The 22,004-nt window shown below is 42.6% G+C and overlaps 1 protein-coding gene across 1 annotated transcript; it reads left to right on the plus strand.

The window, feature by feature from the left end:
- Nucleotides 1–1,819: 1,819 nt before the first annotated feature.
- On the plus strand, nucleotides 1,820–18,113 carry LOC123722888. The gene is made up of 4 exons (XM_045685453.1): nucleotides 1,820–2,045; nucleotides 8,211–8,710; nucleotides 10,173–10,574; nucleotides 17,970–18,113. Exons 1-3 carry the CDS (start codon nucleotides 1,820–1,822, stop codon nucleotides 10,572–10,574), a joined length of 1,128 nt encoding a protein of 375 aa, XP_045541409.1. The 3' UTR covers nucleotides 17,970–18,113.
- Nucleotides 18,114–22,004: the final 3,891 nt, after the last annotated feature.

Genomic DNA, 22,004 nt, shown 5'->3' on the forward strand with positions numbered 1-22,004 from the left:
AAAAATTATTGAGTGTTCACGTATTGAACTTTTATTTTTTTTACATTGATAAAAAGTATATGTTTGGACTTGGAATTGAAAGGGGAATGTTACGGACAGCTAAGGCATTAGCCCCCATTGTACCGTCCCGCAAGGCTTAAAAGGGTGTCCTTGCGACCTGGGTCCCTAACTCCCTAATGAGGTGAGAAAAGAAACTCAGGTGGTAACAAAAGATATATATAATATTACCAAGCACTCAGCGGTAGGCACATAAAATTTATAAGGTCGTGGGGTAACGTGCTATCAGTCTCTGCTTCCGCGGCGTTTATTACTCCCCTGCTTTGGCTGAACTACGGTGGCGTCGCCCAGCGACAGATGAGCGGCGGCAGGCCAAGGAACGGCAGGACAGGAGGTGCACGTCGACCGTAGCTGGGTGCTCCCTAGGCAGCTAAGCGGCGGCCGCAGGAATTCGGTAGACGTCGGTGCTGAGGTCGCAACGGCAGGTCAGCTACCGATGTATGAAGCTGGCAAGCGATAGCTTGCTCGGAGATTGCTAGCTTGATTGTAGCTTGCAGTAAAATTCGTACAGTGCTCCTGGAAATTCAAAACACCAGACCGTTAGTTCGGTAAGGCGTTGTTCCTCCGTCTGGTATCCACCATCAGCAACTCAAGAAAAGCAATACGTAGCGGCTTGACGATGGTGGAACTATCAGAACGGAGTTTACAAAGCAAAGCGAAGCAAACGAAAATTAAAATAAATTTAAATAAAATGCGAAATAACGTATTATAAAGATAAAGGATAAATAATGAAAAATCAGCAATAAGATCTTATGTAAAATAAAGAAAACACAAATTTAAATGTACAAAAGAAATAAGTTAAAGTTTTAAAAATGACCGTTAGCAACAAGAACAAAGAACGTTTAAAAAAATACGGTTATAAAGGACAATTAAATTTAGCAACATTACATATTTTATTTTATGTGCCATAAAACTTACCCTAAAACGGGAACAAGCACTTAAATTATATTAGTATTAATGTAGAAAAAAATAACTTTAGAACGCCAACGTTAGCCGGAAACGATCACACCAAGACTAAGACGCCGGTGACCGCTCTTCTCAGGAGATTGCAGGCAAGTGGCCCGGCACGTATGCAGCGACCCCGCCGAGCCCGGGTCGCCCCTCTAACCCGCGCAGTCCCCGCGGCGCGTGCGCCGCAGTGCACAGACTATGTGACGTTTTAAATACGTTACACCATGTCATTAAGCCCCCATGCCCGTTGCGGGGAACGAAGCGGTGAGAGGGGAGGGGGCAGTAAGCGTAGTGGGGGAAGTGGCGCCAGATGTAAGCCCCGCCCCCAACGACAGAGCGCGCTTAGGCCCCCTTCGAGCTAAGCCCCTCAATAAATCTGATATATACGGCGATGTGGCGGGCATGCGGGGCAGCTCTCTCTCCAGAAAGCTAGAAGCAGTACCTCAGCGACTTAGTGATTCAGTGCGGGACTCAAAGTGTGATTTAAACTGTAAATTTTGTGTACTTTTTGTTGTAATATCAAAATGTAATAGTAAATTCTTTCTTGCAAATCAGTTTTTATTCAATACAGTCCACTTTCGAGTAATCTATCATCAACAGTTCTTTGGTCATTCGACGCCGGATCAAGCAAGAAGAATTATCGATTAGAACGGACGAACGTCTTATCTAGTTTCATAAACCGCGTTTACGCGGCCAGAACGTTACCACCTAACGGTGACAAACGGTAACTGTCTGGTAACGCCTTTTGGCGGATCGGCAACCAATGCGTGCGTCTCTTTAGAGACGATAGGAAGCCGCAACGAGGGATAAAATGCCACTAACAAGAAGCATGAAGAAACAAGATAACGCGCCCGTCGAAGTACACGTGTTCGATCACACGCCAGCGTCGCCTTCCGCCAACGCCGCGTCTCGTGCCGGCACCGGTGCCGTGCCCGCGCCCGTATTTACGTACAATACCGACTTTGTCCCGCAGCCGACGGAGGCGAGTTCAACTGCGCCGCGAACCGACGCGCTCGCCATGACTGAAAATCCGTCGAGTGAGTTATTGTTAGGGGAAACAACGCCGGTGAGACGTAATGTCGAAAAAGGGCCCGCGCCTTATGCACATGTAGCTCGGTCGGTTAGATCTACCGCGAGTTCGAACGCCGCGTTAAGAGACATGGAATATAGGGCCGCAAAGGAATTCGCTGAGATAAGAAGAAAACGTCTTGACCTCGAAGAGGAATTAGTCAAGAAAAAGCTAGCTAGTTTTAGAGAATTGTTAGTCAAGATCATCTCGAGCGTATTGCGCGCTAAAGTTCCCAAAACCAAGTGACAGATAGCTGTAGTGAGGCGACGTAAGCGTTGATATTTGACATGTCTAGTGCTGCGCCGATACACCGGCACAGTGTTGATTTTTGTCTCTAACAGTTCGGCCATCCTGCATTTCCTTCGTCCTCGAAGGAGTATTGATCCTTGCTGCATCGTTTTACACGCTGTCCCAAGCGCCATGAAGAGCCAGAACACCTCCAAGAAAAAGGACCTAAAAGCAAATCAGCCCCGTAGGCAAACCATACGCCCGGAGGCTAAACATACGCCCCATAGGCAATCTTTGATTTTCTTTTATCAATCATGTGTCTGAAATAAAAGTTTTCATTATTATTATTTTTACTACCATGTCAAATACCTGGCATTCCGTGCACCCTGTACTCCATGACGTCTATACATCAAGACTCTCCACAGGTTCGCGGCCTCGGCCTGCTCGCGACAGGCACTTCACGAGCGTACTACTCGCGACGGGTGCTCCACAAGCGCCGTTGCTCGCGACAGGCGCTCCACAAGCGCCACTGCTAACGACAGGCACTTTACAAGCGCACTGCTCACCACACGCGTTTCACTGGTGCGCTGATTGTAAACAGGCACCGCTCAGGCGCGCTGATTGTAGACAGGCACCGCTCAGGCGCGCTGATCGTAAACTGGCACCGCTCAGGCGCGCTGATTGTAGACAGGCACCGCTCAGGCGCACTGATTGTAGACAGGCACTTTCACAAACGCGCTGCTCTCCACACGCGCTTCAATGGCGCGCTGCTCTCGACACGCGCTTCAATGGCGCGCTGCTCGCGACACACGCTTCAATGGCGCGCTGCTCGCGACACGCGCTTCAATGGCGCGCTGCTCTCGACACGCGCTTCAATCGCGCGCTGCTCGCGACACGCGCTTCAATGGCGCGCTGCTCTCCACACGCGCTTCAATCGCGCGCTGCTCGCGACACGCGCTTCAATGGCGCGCTGCTCTCGACACGCGCTTCAATCGCGCGCTGCTCGCGACACGCGCTTCAATCGCGCGCTGCTCTCCACACGCGCTTCAATGGCGCGCTGCTCTCGACACGCGCTTCAATCGCGCGCTGCTCTTCACACGCGCTTCAATCGCGCGCTGCTCGCGACACGCGCTTCAATCGCGCGCTTCTCGCGATATGCGCAGGTTCGGACCCTTAGGCGGTAACTCGATCTACACGATTTCTCTTGTCATCTCAAACACCAAGTATCTTTATGGATCTATAACATTCATCACATGACCATGTAGGGCAAGCATGTCATGACATACCAAACAATAAAATCAAGTTTTAATTCAGAAGTATCCTGGTGACACACAAATTAAAATAAACTGAACTTAGAAAGGACATCAATGACTTAAGACATAATGATATCCATCTGACTCAGGTAATGGCTTTGATTTTATCACAACTCTGCTTTACCAGACCCTCACTAATAAACTGATCTATATTCTCAATTTCAGTTGTTAGGAAAATTCTTTAAATTAATTGAAAAACCTGATCTTGTCTTATTAAACATCAACACTAAAAATATAATAAATGTTGGTTTGATCTTACCGCAGTACAAATTTAATAAGTATCCATGCCAGGCGACCGGCAGCTTATACCAATAATGGCCTAAATAAATAAATAAATTTGTCATCAACTGACATAATGAATACATGGGGTCCTCCATTCATATATTGGCAAAGTTATCTTTGCCATGCAATTGCATTGTAACATCTTTTCATGCATATTTGTCACAACTTCAAAATTATATTCCACATAATACACCACTGACTTGTATTTTAGTTTTTGTACCAACTCCTTTAATACCTCAATTTGACTGTCTTTTCTCTTTATTCCTCTTTGTGTGTCTTAAAATACAGAAAAGTATTTTTAATTATCCTGTTAAATTATAACGTAACTTGTAGTCTTTAAAAGTACTGTCTTAAAGCCAACAGTATATTTAAATATTCTACACAAAACTTTTATCTATTAACCAAATTATAATCTTAATATTAAATGTATGATTCATATTATTTTACACACCACTTTTGTGTCTCAACATAAATCATACCTTGTTTTAAAATGAAAGGCACTTTTAATATTTTACACAAACTTTTGTGTCTTGACAAACCATAAAACCAAAACTTTAAATCAAACATTAAAATAGAAATAAACACAACAAATCTTGATTTTGTGTTTTCAAGCCAATGGTCTTTTCATGGTCTATTAATAAAACAATTTTCGTAATATGACTTTATGATTGTACGATTACAGACTTTAGGAAAATGTTTTCAAGTCTTTTAGAAATCACCAAATTAAGAAATCAGTAAATAATTTTGTACAGATAATTAGAAACATGGAACAATCTCACCAAATATGAAGATTTTCACGCTGGTGTGCGTTTTAAGTTTACCATTTACTCGAAGTTCTCAATATCCTTACAAATTTACAAATCTTACTCTCCGGTAAACAATACGATTCTTTTATGCGACAAAATCACTTTGTGAGTTTGGGTAATATCTCACTTCTGAACTTTTAGAGAATTGTTAGTCAAGATCATCTCGAGCGTATTGCGCGCTAAAGTTCCCAAAACCAAGTGACAGATAGCTGTAGTGAGGCGACGTAAGCGTTGATATTTGACATGTCTAGTGCTGCGCCGATACACCGGCACAGTGTTGATTTTTGTCTCTAACACTAGGGACGTCGCGCAGATTGAAGCGAATAGTGTAGTTGCCGCGAACGATTTAAAAGATAGCCGCGTTTCGTTATGGGTAGAAAATGTTAGTACCATACGGGGGGAGCCCCCCTCCTCGCCGCTTCCGCAACCCGCGAACCGCGTTGATATAGCGCAGAGCTCACGAATAGGGCTAGATTTTGAACCTGCGCTATTAGGTAGAATAAACGCACGGGTCGGGATAGAGGAGAACGAACGCCGCAATAGTGAGCACTATACAAATCACGACGTCGCGCCGGGAGAGAGTCGCCACTTAAGGTCGTGTCAAAATGATCGGTCGCCGACGCGTATGGAACAAAGTAGGCTACCGTCGCCATATCGTCATAGATCGCGTTCGAGGACTCCCGCGAACAAAGAAAAAGGGATAGAACGCTTAGCAGAAGCGCTAGAAAAGATGACAAGGCTCCGACCTGCGTCTTCAAAACAAGCTCAGGAGTTACCCGTATTCAGTGGATCGGCAGTGGAGTGGCTCGCGTTTAAAACCGCGATGAAAGAGTCAACGGAGTTATACGGTTTTACACACGCCGAGAATATGGGAAGACTACGTGTCTATTTACGTGGGGAAGCTAGAGACGCAGTATCCGCTTTGTTATTTACGGACAGCGATCCGCAGCAGATAATGCGGACATTGGAGCAGTGCTTCGGCCGAACGGAGACGATTATCGACAGAGCAATAGAACATCTCAGACGCCTACCGAGGCTCGGCCAAACCGCACAAGAGTTGAATAGTTTCGCTGTTAAGCTTCAAAATATAGTATGTATAATACGCAATGTAGACGGCAGAGGGTATCTCCGTAACCCTATGTTAGTGAGATATGTGAGTGTCTACGCATCACTCGTGACTAACTTCAGGGATCATATACGGCCATCCTATTCGTCGGCGCGCAACGATGTTTATGCATTAACACCACTACGGGGCGCCACTACTTCTAATACTCAACGATTACCATTCTTAATACTTAACGTTGTTTGGTCATTACAAAATTTGTAAAAATTTAATTACACGAATATAAGCTATCCGAAGAAGTTTGATTTTAATTCCAAACATAAATTTGGACCTTCATCGCCGGAGGCATCAAAAAGGAATCGTCGCGACCAGCATAAATCGGACGCTCGATACCAGCAGCATCATCATCATCAGGCCTTGCATAAAACGGTCAGGTCAGTCATTCTTTCTAATCCTTCATATTTCCTAGTATTCAGTGCTTTATTTGTGTTAATATTATTTGTGTGATCATGAAAGCGTAAAGAAATTTAGTTAATAACAAGTCGCATTATTATCGGTTACCCTCAATATATATAAAGTTAAAGTACGTTGTAAGTATTTTTTGCCTCTGTCTTCCATAAACTTATAATGGCTAAGAATAGCGATGATATCGTTAGGGAATTAAACAAAAAAAGGGGAATTGTTCGGGGTAAATTAACACTATTCATAAAATATGTAGATTCTGTAGAAAGGTCGTTCAGTGAATTAGTTGCGATGGAATTAGAAACTCGTTTGCAAAAGGCCGAGTCCTTGTTGCAGCAATATTCAGACATTCAGGATGAAATCGACTTAAAAACTCCAGAAAGTCTGGAAACATCGGCAACTGTTGTGTATGATTCGCGAGCAACGCCACAGGACGCAACTAGTTATAATTCCACAAACACAACAACATTACATTCTGCTTCACACACAACGCATCAAAGTACAACTAATTCATTATTAGAGACTGTACTGCTATCCACAGCTTTAGTGGAGGTTGCAGATAAGAATAATCGTTACCACACTACACGCGCTTTATTAGATAATGGTAGTCAACATTGCTTTATTGCAGAGCCTTTATGTAAAAAACTTAATCTTAATTTAATACAGTCCTCTGTTCAAGTGTCCGGAGTAGGTAACTCTGTCACTAATTCCACACAGTCATGTGAAATCAACTTGAGATCTAAGACTTCCCAATATAATACGCGCCTTAATTGTCTAGTTTTGTCTCAGATCACAGCTAAATTGCCATCTTTAGGTTCAAAATCACTCATAAATATCCCTGACAATATACAGTTAGCGGATCCCGATTTTTATTCGCCGTCAGAAATTGAAATACTAATCGGAGCGGATAAATTCTGGGAATTATTAAACGACGGCTTAATTAGACTAAGTAGTGGTCCATATCTGCAGAACACTAAGTTGGGCTGGCTAATCTCTGGTTCGTTGTTACATGTAAAAACTTCACGCATTAATCGAGTTCAATGAAATTATTCGCAGGGACTAGAAAAACAACTTAGGCAATTCTGGGAATTGGAAGAAATAGTTCCACAACATAAATACACAAAAGACGAATCCTTATGCGAAACACTGTTCGTGCAAAGTACATATCGCGACAGTACGGGACGGTTTTTTGTGCGCATTCCATTAGCGGAGCCTAGTGACACACTGGGTGATACTTATGCACTCGCATTAAATAGATTTCTCGCATTAGAACGAAAATTAGATAGGTGCTCGCCTGAATACAAAACATTATATTGCGATTTTATGAATGAATATTTAAGTTTAGGACACATGAGTCGAGTCTCTCAGTATTCGTCGCCATATAATTTCCTACCGCATCACGGTGTTTTACGAGAGCACAGTAGTACCACTAAAGTGGTTTTCGATGGAAGCGCAAAATCCACATCGGGAAAATCGCTTAATGACATCCAGTTTATTGGTCCTAGTTTACACAATGACGTTTTCTCAATATTATTACGTTTTCGTCAATTTAGATTTGTTGCATGCGCTGATGTCGAAAAAATGTATCTACAAATTAGTATTCAACCCGATCAAAGAAATCTACAATTAATTCTGTGGCGTGAAAATAAATCGGACGATCTCGGTGTATACCAACTTAATACCGTGACGTTACGGTACCGCGTCCGCTCCTTATCTAAGCATTCGATGCATCAAAAAGCTGGCATCCGAGTGCAACGATGACGTAATACAGCAGATAATAGACGAAGATTTTTTTGTAGACGATTTGATCACAGGACATGATAACAAACAAGTTTTATTAGACATTTGTACCAAAGTTAGTGACGTTTTAAAATCAGGTTGCTTTCATTTGAGAAAATGGATGTTTAATTCAGAAAATTCAGACATAGCGCAAACAAAAGAACTATTGTTAGGTGAGAATTGTTTAACTAAAACTTCAGGTATTGGTTGGCAAAATAATTTAGATTTATTACATTTCACTACAAAGATCGAGCATAACGTGACTCATGTCACTAAGCGCGTTATTTTATCTGTTATTTCTCAGGTTTACGATCCTTTAGGATTGCTAGCACCTTCAATTATAATAGCAAAAATACTTTTACAAAAATTGTGGCTTTGTAAATTAAGTTGGGATGAGCCTGTACCTAACAATATTCTGTTAATATGGCAACGTTTTATTCAAACGCTTCAATATTTACAAAATATAAAAATTCCTCGCCATGTAAGAGGATTAGATGTAACATACACAGATTTACATATATTCACAGATGCGTCACAAGATGCATACGGTGCATGCGCATACATTAGCACGTATAGCGACAATATACCGGTGACAGTAAGATTGCTTTGTGCGAAGAGTAAGGTAGCACCAATTAAACCAGTTACTATCCCGCGACTTGAGTTATGCGGCGCTTTAGTTGGTGCCAAGTTATACCAAAAAATAAGTAAGTCATTAAGATTGACATTTGACAATGTAAACTTTTGGTCTGACTCAACTATTGTCATAAATTGGATTAAAATTTCACCTAATTTATTAAAACCGTTCGTTCAAAACAGAGTAGTACAGATTAATGAGTTGACTGGTGAATTGCCGTGGTTACATGTTGCGGGTAAAGACAACCCGGCTGACCTTTTATCACGTGGAGTCACTCTTGATATACTCCAACATTCGGATATCTGGTGGCACGGGCCAGCATTTTTAACTGATAATAAATCAAATTTTACTTGCAATAACAACGAATTTATTGATTTACAATATTTACCAGAAATAAAATCAAACATTAATTCATTATTTACACAATCAAGTGAGACTAGTATTTTTAATTTTGAACGTTTTTCTAATTTTAGTCGAATGAGACGTGCCGCAGCTTATTTGTTACGATTCATTCATAATTCGCGCCTTAGTGATGAGTCACAGCGTAACTTCGGCCCGCTCACGTCTGATGAATTAAATAAAGCAACTTTAGTTTTGGTTCGCATAACACAACAGATGTCGTTTCCGGATATTATCAATGCGTTAGATAAAAACTTAGAAATTACGTTTATGAGAAACATATCTAGTCTTAATCCATTTCTAGATTCCGATCGCATTATTAGAGTAGGAGGTAGATTAGTGAACTCGGAAACATTTTCTTATAATAAAAAACATCCGATATTGTTATGTTCTAAACACACATTTACTCGCCTGTTATTTGAATTTGAACATAAACGTCTACTCCATGCTGGTCCTCAGTTGCTTTTGGCTACTGTAAGGGATAATTGGTGGTCACTCAAGGGTCGTGACTTAGCCAAGCAGACAGTGCATAAGTGCGTTACATGTACTCGTCAGAGAGGAAAGGCCTTATCAATAAAAATGGGTAACTTACCAAATCGAAAGATTAGAGCCGGGGTATCCATTTATACGTTGCGGTGTGGATTACGCAGGACCTATGGTCATATTGAATCGCAAGGGAAGAGGTTCGAAACTCGAAAAATGCTATATTTGTCTATTTATATGTTTCACAACTCGGGCAGTGCACTTAGAGTTAGTTACGAGTCTTAGCTCTGAGGCGTACTTAATGGCTTTAAAAAGGTTTTTATCTCGTCGTGGTAAACCTGCGCAGATCTTCTCAGATAACGGAAAAACATTTGTAGGCGCATCAAAGGAATTTTCAAATTTTTTAACTACATGTGAAAAAGATATTTTAAATTTCGCTTCAAATGAAAACATTAAGTTTAGTTTTATTCCTCCATATTCACCACACTTTGGTGGTTTATGGGAGGCAGGGGTCAAGTCGGTCAAATACCATCTTCGACGTGTAGGGAATGTAAACCTTATTTATGAGGAATTTTCTACATTATTAACACAAATTGAAGCCATCCTAAATTCCAGACCCATATATCCCATGTCTTCTGACCCAAACGACCTACTTCCTCTCACACCAGCCCATTTCCTGATTGGCCGACCGCTCGTTGCACCTGCAAGCGAAGATCTCACAGCTGCAAACACTTCACGCCTGGTCCGATACGAGCGCATCGAGCAACTACGACAGAACTTCTGGAAACGCTGGTCGCAGGAGTACATTGCTGAGCTCCAGACTAGGACTAAATGGCAGAACAACACCGACACCATAGTACCCAACACTTTGGTACTCATCAAAGATGAAAATGCGCCACCACTCAAATGGCGCCTTGGACGAGTCATACGCACTTTCCCTGGAAAGGATGGACTGGCACGCATAGCTGACATTCGAACAGCTAACGGAGTGATACAAAGATCGTACCCCAGGATATGTCCACTTTTTAAGGAGGAGTATGAATCATAACTTTGTAACGTATTTAAAACGTCACATAGTCTGTGCACTGCGGCGCACGCGCCGCGGGGACTGCGCGGGTTAGAGGGGCGACCCGGGCTCGGCGGGGTCGCTGCATACGTGCCGGGCCACTTGCCTGCAATCTCCTGAGAAGAGCGGTCACCGGCGTCTTAGTCTTGGTGTGATCGTTTCCGGCTAACGTTGGCGTTCTAAAGTTATTTTTTTCTACATTAATACTAATATAATTTAAGTACTTGTTCCCGTTTTAGGGTAAGTTTTATGGCACATAAAATAAAATATGTAATGTTGCTAAATTTAATTGTCCTTTATAACCGTATTTTTTAAACGTTCTTTGTTCTTGTTGCTAACGGTCATTTTTAAAACTTTAACTTATTTCTTTTGTACATTTAATTTGTATTTTCTTTATTTTACATAAGATCTTATTGCTGATTTTTCATTATTTATCCTTTATCTTTATAATACGTTATTTCGCATTTTATTTAAATTTATTTTAATTTTCGCTAGCTTCGCTTTTGCTTTGTAAACTCCGTTCTGATAGTTCCACCATCGTCAAGCCGCTACGTATTGCTTTTCTTGAGTTGCTGATGGTGGATACCAGGCGGAGGAATAACGCCTTACCGAACTAACGGTCTGGTGTTTTGAATTTCCAGGAGCACTGTACGAATTTTACTGCAAGCTACAATCAAGCTAGCAATCTCCGAGCAAGCTATCGCTTGCCAGCTTCATACCTCGGTAGCTGACCTGCCGTTGCGACCTTAGCACCGACGTCTACCGAATTCCTGCGGCCGCCGCTTAGCTGCCTAGGGAGCATCCAGCTACGGTCGACGTGCACCTCCTGTCCTGCCGTTCCTTGGCCTGCCGCCGCTCATCTGTCGCTGGGCGACGCCACCGTAGTTCAGCCAAAGCAGGGGAGTAATAAACGCCGCGGAAGCAGAGACTGATAGCACGTTACCCCACGACCTTAAAAATTTTATGTGCCTACCGCTGAGTGCTTGGTAATATTATATATATCTTTTGTTACCACCTGAGTTTCTTTTCTCACCTCATTAGGGAGTTAGGGACCCAGGGCGCAAGGACACCCTTTTAAGCCTTGCGGGACGGTACATTGGCGCCCTCGTCGTGGGTTAATCTGTTTCTGCTTTCGCTGTTAGTAGTTAGTTTTGCGATGTGTGATTTTGTAAAACGCTTTTTATTTTTTTTGGTTTGCAGCAACTAGGGTGAAAGTAGTAATTCGTCATCTTTTTATTGTGCAAATAAACAAAACTTTTAGACTAAGGTATTTTATATGTGATTTTTTTTTTTTTTTTGAATTTCCGTTGTTTTATTTTATTTTCCGTTACTGTTTTTGAATTACGTTTACATTGTTATTTTCGAGGTACCGACAAATGTTTTTGTCTTGCGCGCCGTTATCTTACCGCGCGTAAGCGCAATTGAATATAAGGCTGCGTTCACACTAGTTGCAATTTAATATTTTTTTTTTTTTTTTTTATAACTTTGTTGCATTTTTTATTTTTATTAAGAAACCAGAGCGTTACATTAATTTAGTGTAAGAGAACGGAGTATTCATTTTTTATTTTTTTTTTAACTTAATTTCATCTTCCGATTTTTTTTCTTTTCTTTTCTTCTTTATTTTTTGTGCCATTTACAACTACCTACTTCCGGTTCATTTTTTTTTATTTAATATTTTAGTATCTCGATTAATATGGTTTATCCAATTAACTTTTCTGCCTTAAATAAAAGCGAACTTGAATATGAGGTGGCTATAAGAAACGAAATACCCGCCAACACGGTTGCGGATTTACGGAAGCAGATTAGTAAATTATCTCAATTATACCCATCCGAGAATATTCTTGTTTCGCATTTGGAACCTCCACGTGATTTGAATTGCTGTGTGGAAATTTTAGAAAGGATTATTTCAAATCTCTCTGAAGGTTCTAAAGATAATTATTTTTTGGCCAAAACTGAGAATAACCTACATCACGTCTACCATAGGCTAGGCCGGATTGATGTTAGCGACGCGCTCGCCGACCAGCATGCAAAGTGTCATGTTTTGTTTAGACAAGCGTACGACAAATTGTTAACTCTTAAAACCAAGGATGTCGATCTTTCTGAGGAATCAGGCAGACCTTCGACTTTACCAGTCAATGTTACGGTAACGTGTGAAGGCGGCAGCAAAATTTCAAACGAACTTAGTAAATTGAAATATGACGGTAAATCCTGCGTACGTTCATTTATTCAGCAGGCACACGAATTTAGTGGAGCACGCGATATCCCAGGGTCAAAGTTGTTAGCTTTCGGAACTGAAATTTTCGTAGGGGACGCGTTGCATTGGTTCAGAAGCGTAAAGGAACAAGTATCTACCTGGGATGAATTAACCGTACTCTTAAAACAAGACTTCGATAAGGCTGATTACGATTATCGTTTATTAGCGGAGATTCGTTCTAGAACCCAGGGGAAAACAGAAAATATTTCGATATACTTGTCAATTCTGTCGGGTATGTTTTCACGCTTAACGAAACCTCTTACAGCCGAAGATAAGCTAGAGATTATCTTGCATAACATACGTCCTTGCTATGCTAACATATTAGCGTCATCGCCACAAATCTCATCTATCGAACAGTTAAGAATGTTATGCAGGAACTACGAGAACGTCCAGTCTCGCTTAGCACATTTTCGAGAACCACCAGCGGCATCCCATGATACGTTAGCCCCCGAGTTTTCGTACAAACAGGATCCCAACCCCTCCTTTAGTAAACAAAAGCACGATATGGATAATTCTCATAATTACAACAAAAATTATTCTCATGATGTTAAGAAATATCTACACGTTATAAATAATAGTGATCAAAGCGTAAATAATAGTGTTCCTTACTGTCCTCGATGTCGTAACCATTCACATACTTTTAGAAATTGCAAAAACACTGAAATTTTATGCTTTAAATGTGGCAACAAAGGTGTCAAGAAGCCCGACTGCCCAAATTGTAACCGAAATACGAATTCAAAAAACTAATTAGGAAGAATTGTAGTAGATCTTGTAATAAACCGAAAACTGATATTAATGATTGGAAGGAATGGTTAAAAACAGTACATAGATTTTTTAGTTTTTACAAGGCTGCTACAATTCTACAAAAAAAACCATTTCGTGATACCCGTCCGTATATTAACATAAAGATTAATGACATTACTGCGTCAGGACTCTTAGATTCGGGATCAGTAATTACTGTTATAGGGAATCACGCTCACAAGGTTTTGCTTCAACATGGCCTTAAAATTTTAACTGACGAGCCGTTGTTGGTCACTGCGGCAGGCGGACAAACGTTGAATAGTATAGGCTATATTAATTTGCCCGTAACATTCGAGAACCAATTTCACATAATTAAGGCTTTTGTTGTTCCCGAAGTCAAACCGTCACTGATCTTAGGTATAGATTTCTGGCGTGCATTCAAATTATGTCCGAAGTACTTAGGCTCTCTTACTTTAACAGAGACACCGCTAATGGACTTAACTGAAAATATACCGAAACATTTAATTTGTTCTTACAATCATTTAAATATAAATGAAAAGATAGTCGCAGATACCGTAATTGAAAAATTTAAAGAAATTTCGTTTGAGCATAAAGGTTTAGGCCGGACTCACGTAATAACACACCATATTGACACAGGAGAGTCGCCTCCTATTAGGCAAAGATATTACCGACTTTCTCCAGAAAAGCAGAGGATTCTACTCGAACAAGTTGATGAAATGTTGGCGTTAGACGTAGTAGAACCTTGTGAGAGTGCTTGGCAGTCTCCCGTTCTTCTAGTTACTAAGAAAAATGGCAAGCCTCGCTTTTGTCTTGACAGTCGGAAGCTCAACTCGGTTACTAAAAAGGACGCTTACAACTTGCCTTATATATCTGAAATCCTAGACAATTTACGCGATGCCCGTTTTCTTACTAGTCTTGATTTATCCAAGGCTTTCTGGCAAATACCTATCGCGGAAGAAGATAGAGACAAGACAGCCTTTTACGTTCCCGGTCGAGGAACATTTCGATTTAAAGTCACCCCTTTCGGTTTAACAAATGCACCGGCCACACAACAACGATTAGTCGATGCCCTTCTAGGTGATGTAGATCATCGTATTTTTGCCTATTTAGATGATATTATTATTGTTAGTAGCACTTTTGATGAACACGTCTCTCTGCTATCTCGTGTGTTGGACAAATTGCGTAAAGCGAACTTAACCATCAATTTGGAAAAGTGTGAGTTCTTTCGAAGTCAGCTCAAGTACTTAGGTTATGTCGTTGATGAGAACGGGTTACGAACCGACCCCGATAAAGTTGAAGCCATTCTTACTTATGCGACTCCAACTAGCAGGAAGGAGTTGAAACGATTCTTGGGTACGGCTACTTGGTATCGACGTTTCGTTCCTAATTTTAGCACAATTGCAGGGCCGCTTAATAAGCTAACTTCAAACAAAAAAAATTCTCCTCCTTTCCAGTGGACTGAGGAAGCCGATGCGGCATTTAAAAAGCTCAAGGAATGTCTTGTTTCCGCCCCAGTGCTTTCATGTCCCGATTTTGACCAGCCATTTCAGGTTCACACCGATGCGAGCAACTTTGGCATTGGAGCGATGCTAACTCAGGCTACCAACGGAATAGAAAGACCAGTTGCGTATATGAGCAGATCGCTAACAGCTGCCGAAAAGAATTACAGCATCACGGAGCGTGAGACATTGGCCGTTTTAGTTGCTCTAGAACACTGGCGGTGCTATATTGAAAACGGAAAAAGGTTCACAGTCTATACAGACCACAGTGCTTTGAAGTGGTTCCTTTCCTTGAACAATCCCACAGGTAGACTAGCTCGTTGGGGTGTACGTTTATCATCTTTTAATTTCGAAATTAAACACCGACGTGGCGTTGACAACATTATACCTGACGCTTTATCTAGAGCCTTACCGGTAGCTTCCATTGCAACGGCCAAATCATTTTCTGCAACTAAGGATGATTGGTATAGGAAAATGTATAATGATTCCCTAACTAAACCTTCAGGTTCCCCTAACTATTTCGTGAAAAACGAAACCCTTTACCGCCTTTCAAAGAATAAATGCGATCTTACAAAAGAATTTTCTTGGAAAGAAGTTGTTCCTCTCGAACTTAGGGAGGCTGTGATAGCTGAGAATCACAACAAGCCAATTGCCGGTCATTTGGGTATTTTCAAAACTTACAGACGGATCGCTCTTAGATATTTTTGGCCCGACATGTACCGAGATGTATTAAAGTACGTGGGCTCATGTTCAATTTGCCTCCAATATAAGGCCCAGAACCATGGCATTCTTGGAGAAATGGGTCGCCCTAAACAGTGTGCTCGACCATATCAAATGTTATCTATCGATCTCATGGGACCTCTTCCTATAACTCGAAAACAGAATAGTTTTATCTTGGTAATAACTTGTTGTTTTTCTAAATTTTGTCACATATTTCCACTCAGAAAAGCTACCTCACGAATTATTGCACAAATTCTGGAAGAACAAATCTTCTTAATACACGGTATCCCTCAAACCATTTTACTAGACAATGGCCCCCAGTTTATAAGTAGCCAAGCCAACGATTTGTTTAGAAAATATAACATCCCTAACGTATTCTTTACGCCAAAATACACTCCGCAAGTAAACACCGTTGAGCGCTATAACAGAACCATAATTACGTGTATATCTACCTTTGTGGATAACGACCATCGCTCATGGGATACGTTCATACCCAATGTCCAATTTGCAATTAACAACTCTGTGAACGAAACTACGGGTTATACGCCATCATTTTTAGTATTTGGACGGGAGATAGTCGTTTGTGGTTCTCATTATGTAGACTCCGATTTAGGGGATGAAATTATATTTTTGCCTCGCGATATTTACGCAGAGAATCTCGGTTCGCTTAAATTGGTTTTCGACCAGGTACAGAGGGCTTTATACCGAGCCCATTTAAAGAATACGGCAAAATATAACTTAAGAAGAAAGAATTACGAGTTCAACGTAGGAGACGTCGTATATAAACGTACTTTTATTTTGAGCGACAAGGACAAATATTTTAGCAAAAAACTGGCTCCAAAATTTATTAAGTGTAGAGTAACGGAGAAGCGTTCTCCCTTAGTGTACATATTAGAAGACATGTCGGGAAAAAATCTAGGTGCCTGGCATATTAAAGATTTAAAGATCGTGTAGCTTTCTAATTCTGAGAAACTACACACCTCAAGGATTTTGATATTAAATCAAAATCCTTAGGGCGGAGAGGGGGTACTGTAACGTATTTAAAACGTCACATAGTCTGTGCACTGCGGCGCACGCGCCGCGGGGACTGCGCGGGTTAGAGGGGCGACCCGGGCTCGGCGGGGTCGCTGCATACGTGCCGGGCCACTTGCCTGCAATCTCCTGAGAAGAGCGGTCACCGGCGTCTTAGTCTTGGTGTGATCGTTTCCGGCTAACGTTGGCGTTCTAAAGTTATTTTTTTCTACATTAATACTAATATAATTTAAGTACTTGTTCCCGTTTTAGGGTAAGTTTTATGGCACATAAAATAAAATATGTAATGTTGCTAAATTTAATTGTCCTTTATAACCGTATTTTTTAAACGTTCTTTGTTCTTGTTGCTAACGGTCATTTTTAAAACTTTAACTTATTTCTTTTGTACATTTAATTTGTATTTTCTTTATTTTACATAAGATCTTATTGCTGATTTTTCATTATTTATCCTTTATCTTTATAATACGTTATTTCGCATTTTATTTAAATTTATTTTAATTTTCGCTAGCTTCGCTTTTGCTTTGTAAACTCCGTTCTGATAGTTCCACCATCGTCAAGCCGCTACGTATTGCTTTTCTTGAGTTGCTGATGGTGGATACCAGGCGGAGGAATAACGCCTTACCGAACTAACGGTCTGGTGTTTTGAATTTCCAGGAGCACTGTACGAATTTTACTGCAAGCTACAATCAAGCTAGCAATCTCCGAGCAAGCTATCGCTTGCCAGCTTCATACCTCGGTAGCTGACCTGCCGTTGCGACCTTAGCACCGACGTCTACCGAATTCCTGCGGCCGCCGCTTAGCTGCCTAGGGAGCATCCAGCTACGGTCGACGTGCACCTCCTGTCCTGCCGTTCCTTGGCCTGCCGCCGCTCATCTGTCGCTGGGCGACGCCACCGTAGTTCAGCCAAAGCAGGGGAGTAATAAACGCCGCGGAAGCAGAGACTGATAGCACGTTACCCCACGACCTTAAAAATTTTATGTGCCTACCGCTGAGTGCTTGGTAATATTATATATATCTTTTGTTACCACCTGAGTTTCTTTTCTCACCTCATTAGGGAGTTAGGGACCCAGGGCGCAAGGACACCCTTTTAAGCCTTGCGGGACGGTACAACTTCTCATTCTTCTTCTTTCATCATCGTTGGAGGCATTTGCTCCAAGGCGGGGGGCATGTCTACGCATCACTCGTGACTAACTTCAGGGATCATATACGGCCATCCTATTCGTCGGCGCGCATCGATGTTTATGCATTAACACCACTACGGGGCGCCACTACTTCTAATACTCAACGATTACCATTCTTAATACTTAACGTTGTTTGGTCATTACAAAATTTGTAAAAATTTAATTACACGAATATAAGCTATCCGAAGAAGTTTGATTTTAATTCCAAACAGTGAGCGAAAGATTAAGTCCGCATCTTCGATCTAGATGGTGTGATTACGCCGAAGACTTCGGGACCATCGAAGAACCGGAAATCGTGACCATGTCTCAATTCCTGATGAGAGAAGCTGACCGCGCGTTAAGCCACGCCTACACCGCAACACCGTTTGTGAAGACAGAGACAACGTCGCGCCGTGAGAAGCCACGAGAAGCAACAATACTAACCACTACATCGGTCAAGAGTGAGACAAAACATTGTCTCTGTTGCGGTGGACAACACGGCGTAAAAGAATGCACGAAGCTGTCAAACATGAGTGTTAAAGAAAGATGGGCGTGGGCGCAAGAACAAAAAGTCTGCTTCAACTGCTTACGGAGCCGGCATCGACGCTTCGCATGTAAGGAAAAGCGATGCGGTATCAACGAATGCAGGGGTCGGCATCACGAACTTTTACATGCCGAGAGGGCGTCGCCGACAGAACAAGAGGGCAGCGCGACCGAAGAAACCGCGCTCGTCGCGTCAACGTCGGCGATGTGCGACTCAGTTTTACTAAAGGTGTGCCCGGTACTGATACGCGGACCAGAAGGCAGGGAGATAGCCACCTATGCGCTACTTGACGAGGGTTCAACTATATCTCTGATAGATGAGCAACTGGCAAGAGAAATAGGCGCAAATGGACCGACGCGTAAACTTCGCATCCGCTGTGTATCGGCGACGAACGATCACCCGAATAGTCGTATCGTCAACCTTACTATTAGAGGGAAAAGACAAGAGAAGTCATACGAAATTAAGGCTAGAACAGTGAAGAGTCTAGCCGTCGGGGTGCAAACCGTGAGTACCAAATGTTTGCAGCTAAGTCACTTACGCGGTTTGCCTAAAGAAGTCTGCTTTACAAACGCGAAACCTAAGTTATTGATAGGAGGGATATATCACGTAATATACGAATCGGACGTCGCAACGAATCTATCGCGGCCAACACATTGCTCGGTTGGGTGATACAGGGGACAACGCCGCGAACAGTATGCGAAGAAGACCACGAAACAGTACTCCACATTCGTTCCTACTCACCGAGACATGAAGACCAAAGCCGCGCGAATATGGGCGATTATCTCGATAGCTATATTACTATTGATGACAGGAAGAATACCACGAAGGAAGTCATCGAGTTGCATGCGAACGCCGGCTTTGTATTAGCGAGTTGGAATTCAAACAAACTCGAGGCGCTAAGCAGTATAACTATCGATAAGCGTGCAACGGAACCGACGGAAGTGGGCAAGACATCGGAGACGAAAACTCTCGGGCTGCGATGGATGTCTGAGGAAGATGAGTTATCCTGTAACGTGTCAATGTGTCGTATTCCTCAAGAAGTTAAAGACTTCCATCGAGCTCCGACCAAAAGAGAGGCGTTAAGCGCAGTGATGTATACTGCGAAGATACAATTACAAGATCTTTGGACGATGAAATTGGTAAGCTGGGAAGACGAACTACCACCATTTGCGCGGGAAGTGTTCCAGAGCTGGCTACACGCCATAAGAGAAGCCGCAACACTTCGTCTGCCGCGCTGTTACGCGTTTACGGGGGGAGTCGTCGAACGCCAATTGCACATATTTAATGACGCGAGCGAGAAAGCATACGCGACGGTGGCCTACTGGCGAACGCAATATGAGGACGGATCGTTTAGAGTTTGGTTAATAGGCGCGGAAGTAAAGGTAGCTCCGATTAAGGCACAAGGTATACCGCGCTTAGAACTGCAACCGAGTTTAAAAGGGGTTCGTTTAACCAACGCGATTCAGACCGAGCATCGAATTAAAGCTCAGAAAGTACGACTATGGAAAGATTCGCTAACCCAACTTGACAGGATAAGTAACTGTACGTCACGATATAGGGAGATCGCAGAGCGAACTACACCGGAACAATGGCGGTGCGACCGGAAACGCGTAGTGAACGTTTTACGCCTAGTATTTCATATTACCCGACTGAGACCGACGGTACGCGAAGTTGAACGAAGTTGTATGTTAAGTAAAGTGCGAAAAACAACGCCGCGGCCGACAGTAACGGGCGATTTACCACCGGAAAAACTAGGCGCGTACGCGAGGCCCTTTACATATACGGGAATAGATTATTTCGGACCGTTAACAGTAGCGATCGGCCGACGTCGTAAGAAAAGATGGGTAGCGTTGTTTACGTGTTTAACAACTCGCGCGATACATTTAGAGTTAGTCTATAGTCTTACGACAGACTCAGCGATAAAGGCGTTAAGGCGAATGGCGGCGCGGCGCAATTGGCCGCGCGTCGTCTACTCCGACAACGGGACGAACTTCCGAGGGGCGGGCAAAGAGATCAACCAGGCAACAGCGGAGTGGGAACCGGCACTTCGGGAATACGCACTTACCCGTCGCTTTAACCGGAAATTCATCGCACCGGGAGCGCCTAACCAAGAAGGAGCATGGGAGCGCTTAGTGCGTTTCGTTAAATCGCCGCTCCAGAGTACGCTGAAAGAAAAACATCCGAAGGAAGACACCCTGACGACGTTATTGGCGGAGGCAGAGCACATCGTCAACCCCAGGCCGCTGACACATGTTGCAGTCACCACGGACGACGCGGAAGCGCTGACGCCGTATCATTTCTTAATTGGTGGACCAGCAGCGCTTCCTAACACCGCACCATGCTGCCCAGCTGATCGTAAGGCCTGGAGAGCAGCGCAAGGACTCGCGGATGAGTACTGGCGAAGATTGGTTCGCGAGTATCTGCCGACCTTAAGAGCCAGAGGTGAATCAAGGACATAGGACATTAGCCCGAGGCCAGGCGATATGGTTATCATCGCCGACGGTCACCTCCCTCGTAATGTATGGCCTCGGGGAGTCATTACAAGAACGTTCCCGGGACCCGACGGAGTAGTGAGGAACGTCGAGATAAAGACATGTGGTGGGCTGCTCAGGAGACCAGTCAGAAAAGTAGCTGTCCTCCCGACTCCAGAAGAGGCTTCGATATCTACGCCGGGGGGAGAATGTTACGGACAGCTACGGCATTAGCCCCCATGTCATTAAGCCCCCATGCCCGTTGCGGGGAACGAAGCGGTGAGAGGGGAGGGGGCAGTAAGCGTAGTGGGGGAAGTGTCGCCAGATGTAAGCCCCGCCCCCAACGACAGAGCGCGCTTAGGCCCCCTTCGAGCTAAGCGCCTCAAGAAATCTGATATATACGGCGATGTGGCGGGCATGCGGGGCAGCTCTCTCTCCAGCAAGCTAGAAGCAGTACCTCAGCGACTTAGTGATTCAGTGCGGGACTCAAAGTGTGATTTAAACTGTAAATTTTGTGTACTTTTTGTTGTAATATCAAAGTGTAATAGTAAATTCTTTCTTGCAAATCAGTTTTTATTCAATACAGTCCACTTCGAATAGTCTATCTTCAACAGGGAAGATGAACTATTAATTAAAAATTTAGGGGATAAAAGTGGTTTTTAAAACGTGAATGCCCTCGTGGGATAACGGCTCGTGTAATACATTTTGAGTACATAGCTATACATGTGGGTGTGTGGTGTGACTAAAGTGGAAAAATGAGAAATTCCAAAAAAGTCAAAATTGAATGTAAATATGTTAATATATCAATAATAGATATAAATTGATATAACTTTGTATATTTTAAAAGGGGGAATACAGAGTTAATAAAGAAATATTTACATAATAATAATAATAAATTATTATTATGTAATAAATTATTATTATTATAACACTAGACGCATCAATATAAAAATAATTATATGAGTGTAAG

The sequence above is a fragment of the Papilio machaon genome, chromosome W, assembly GCF_912999745.1.
Source record: "Papilio machaon chromosome W, ilPapMach1.1, whole genome shotgun sequence".
Classification (NCBI taxonomy): domain Eukaryota; kingdom Metazoa; phylum Arthropoda; class Insecta; order Lepidoptera; family Papilionidae; genus Papilio; species Papilio machaon.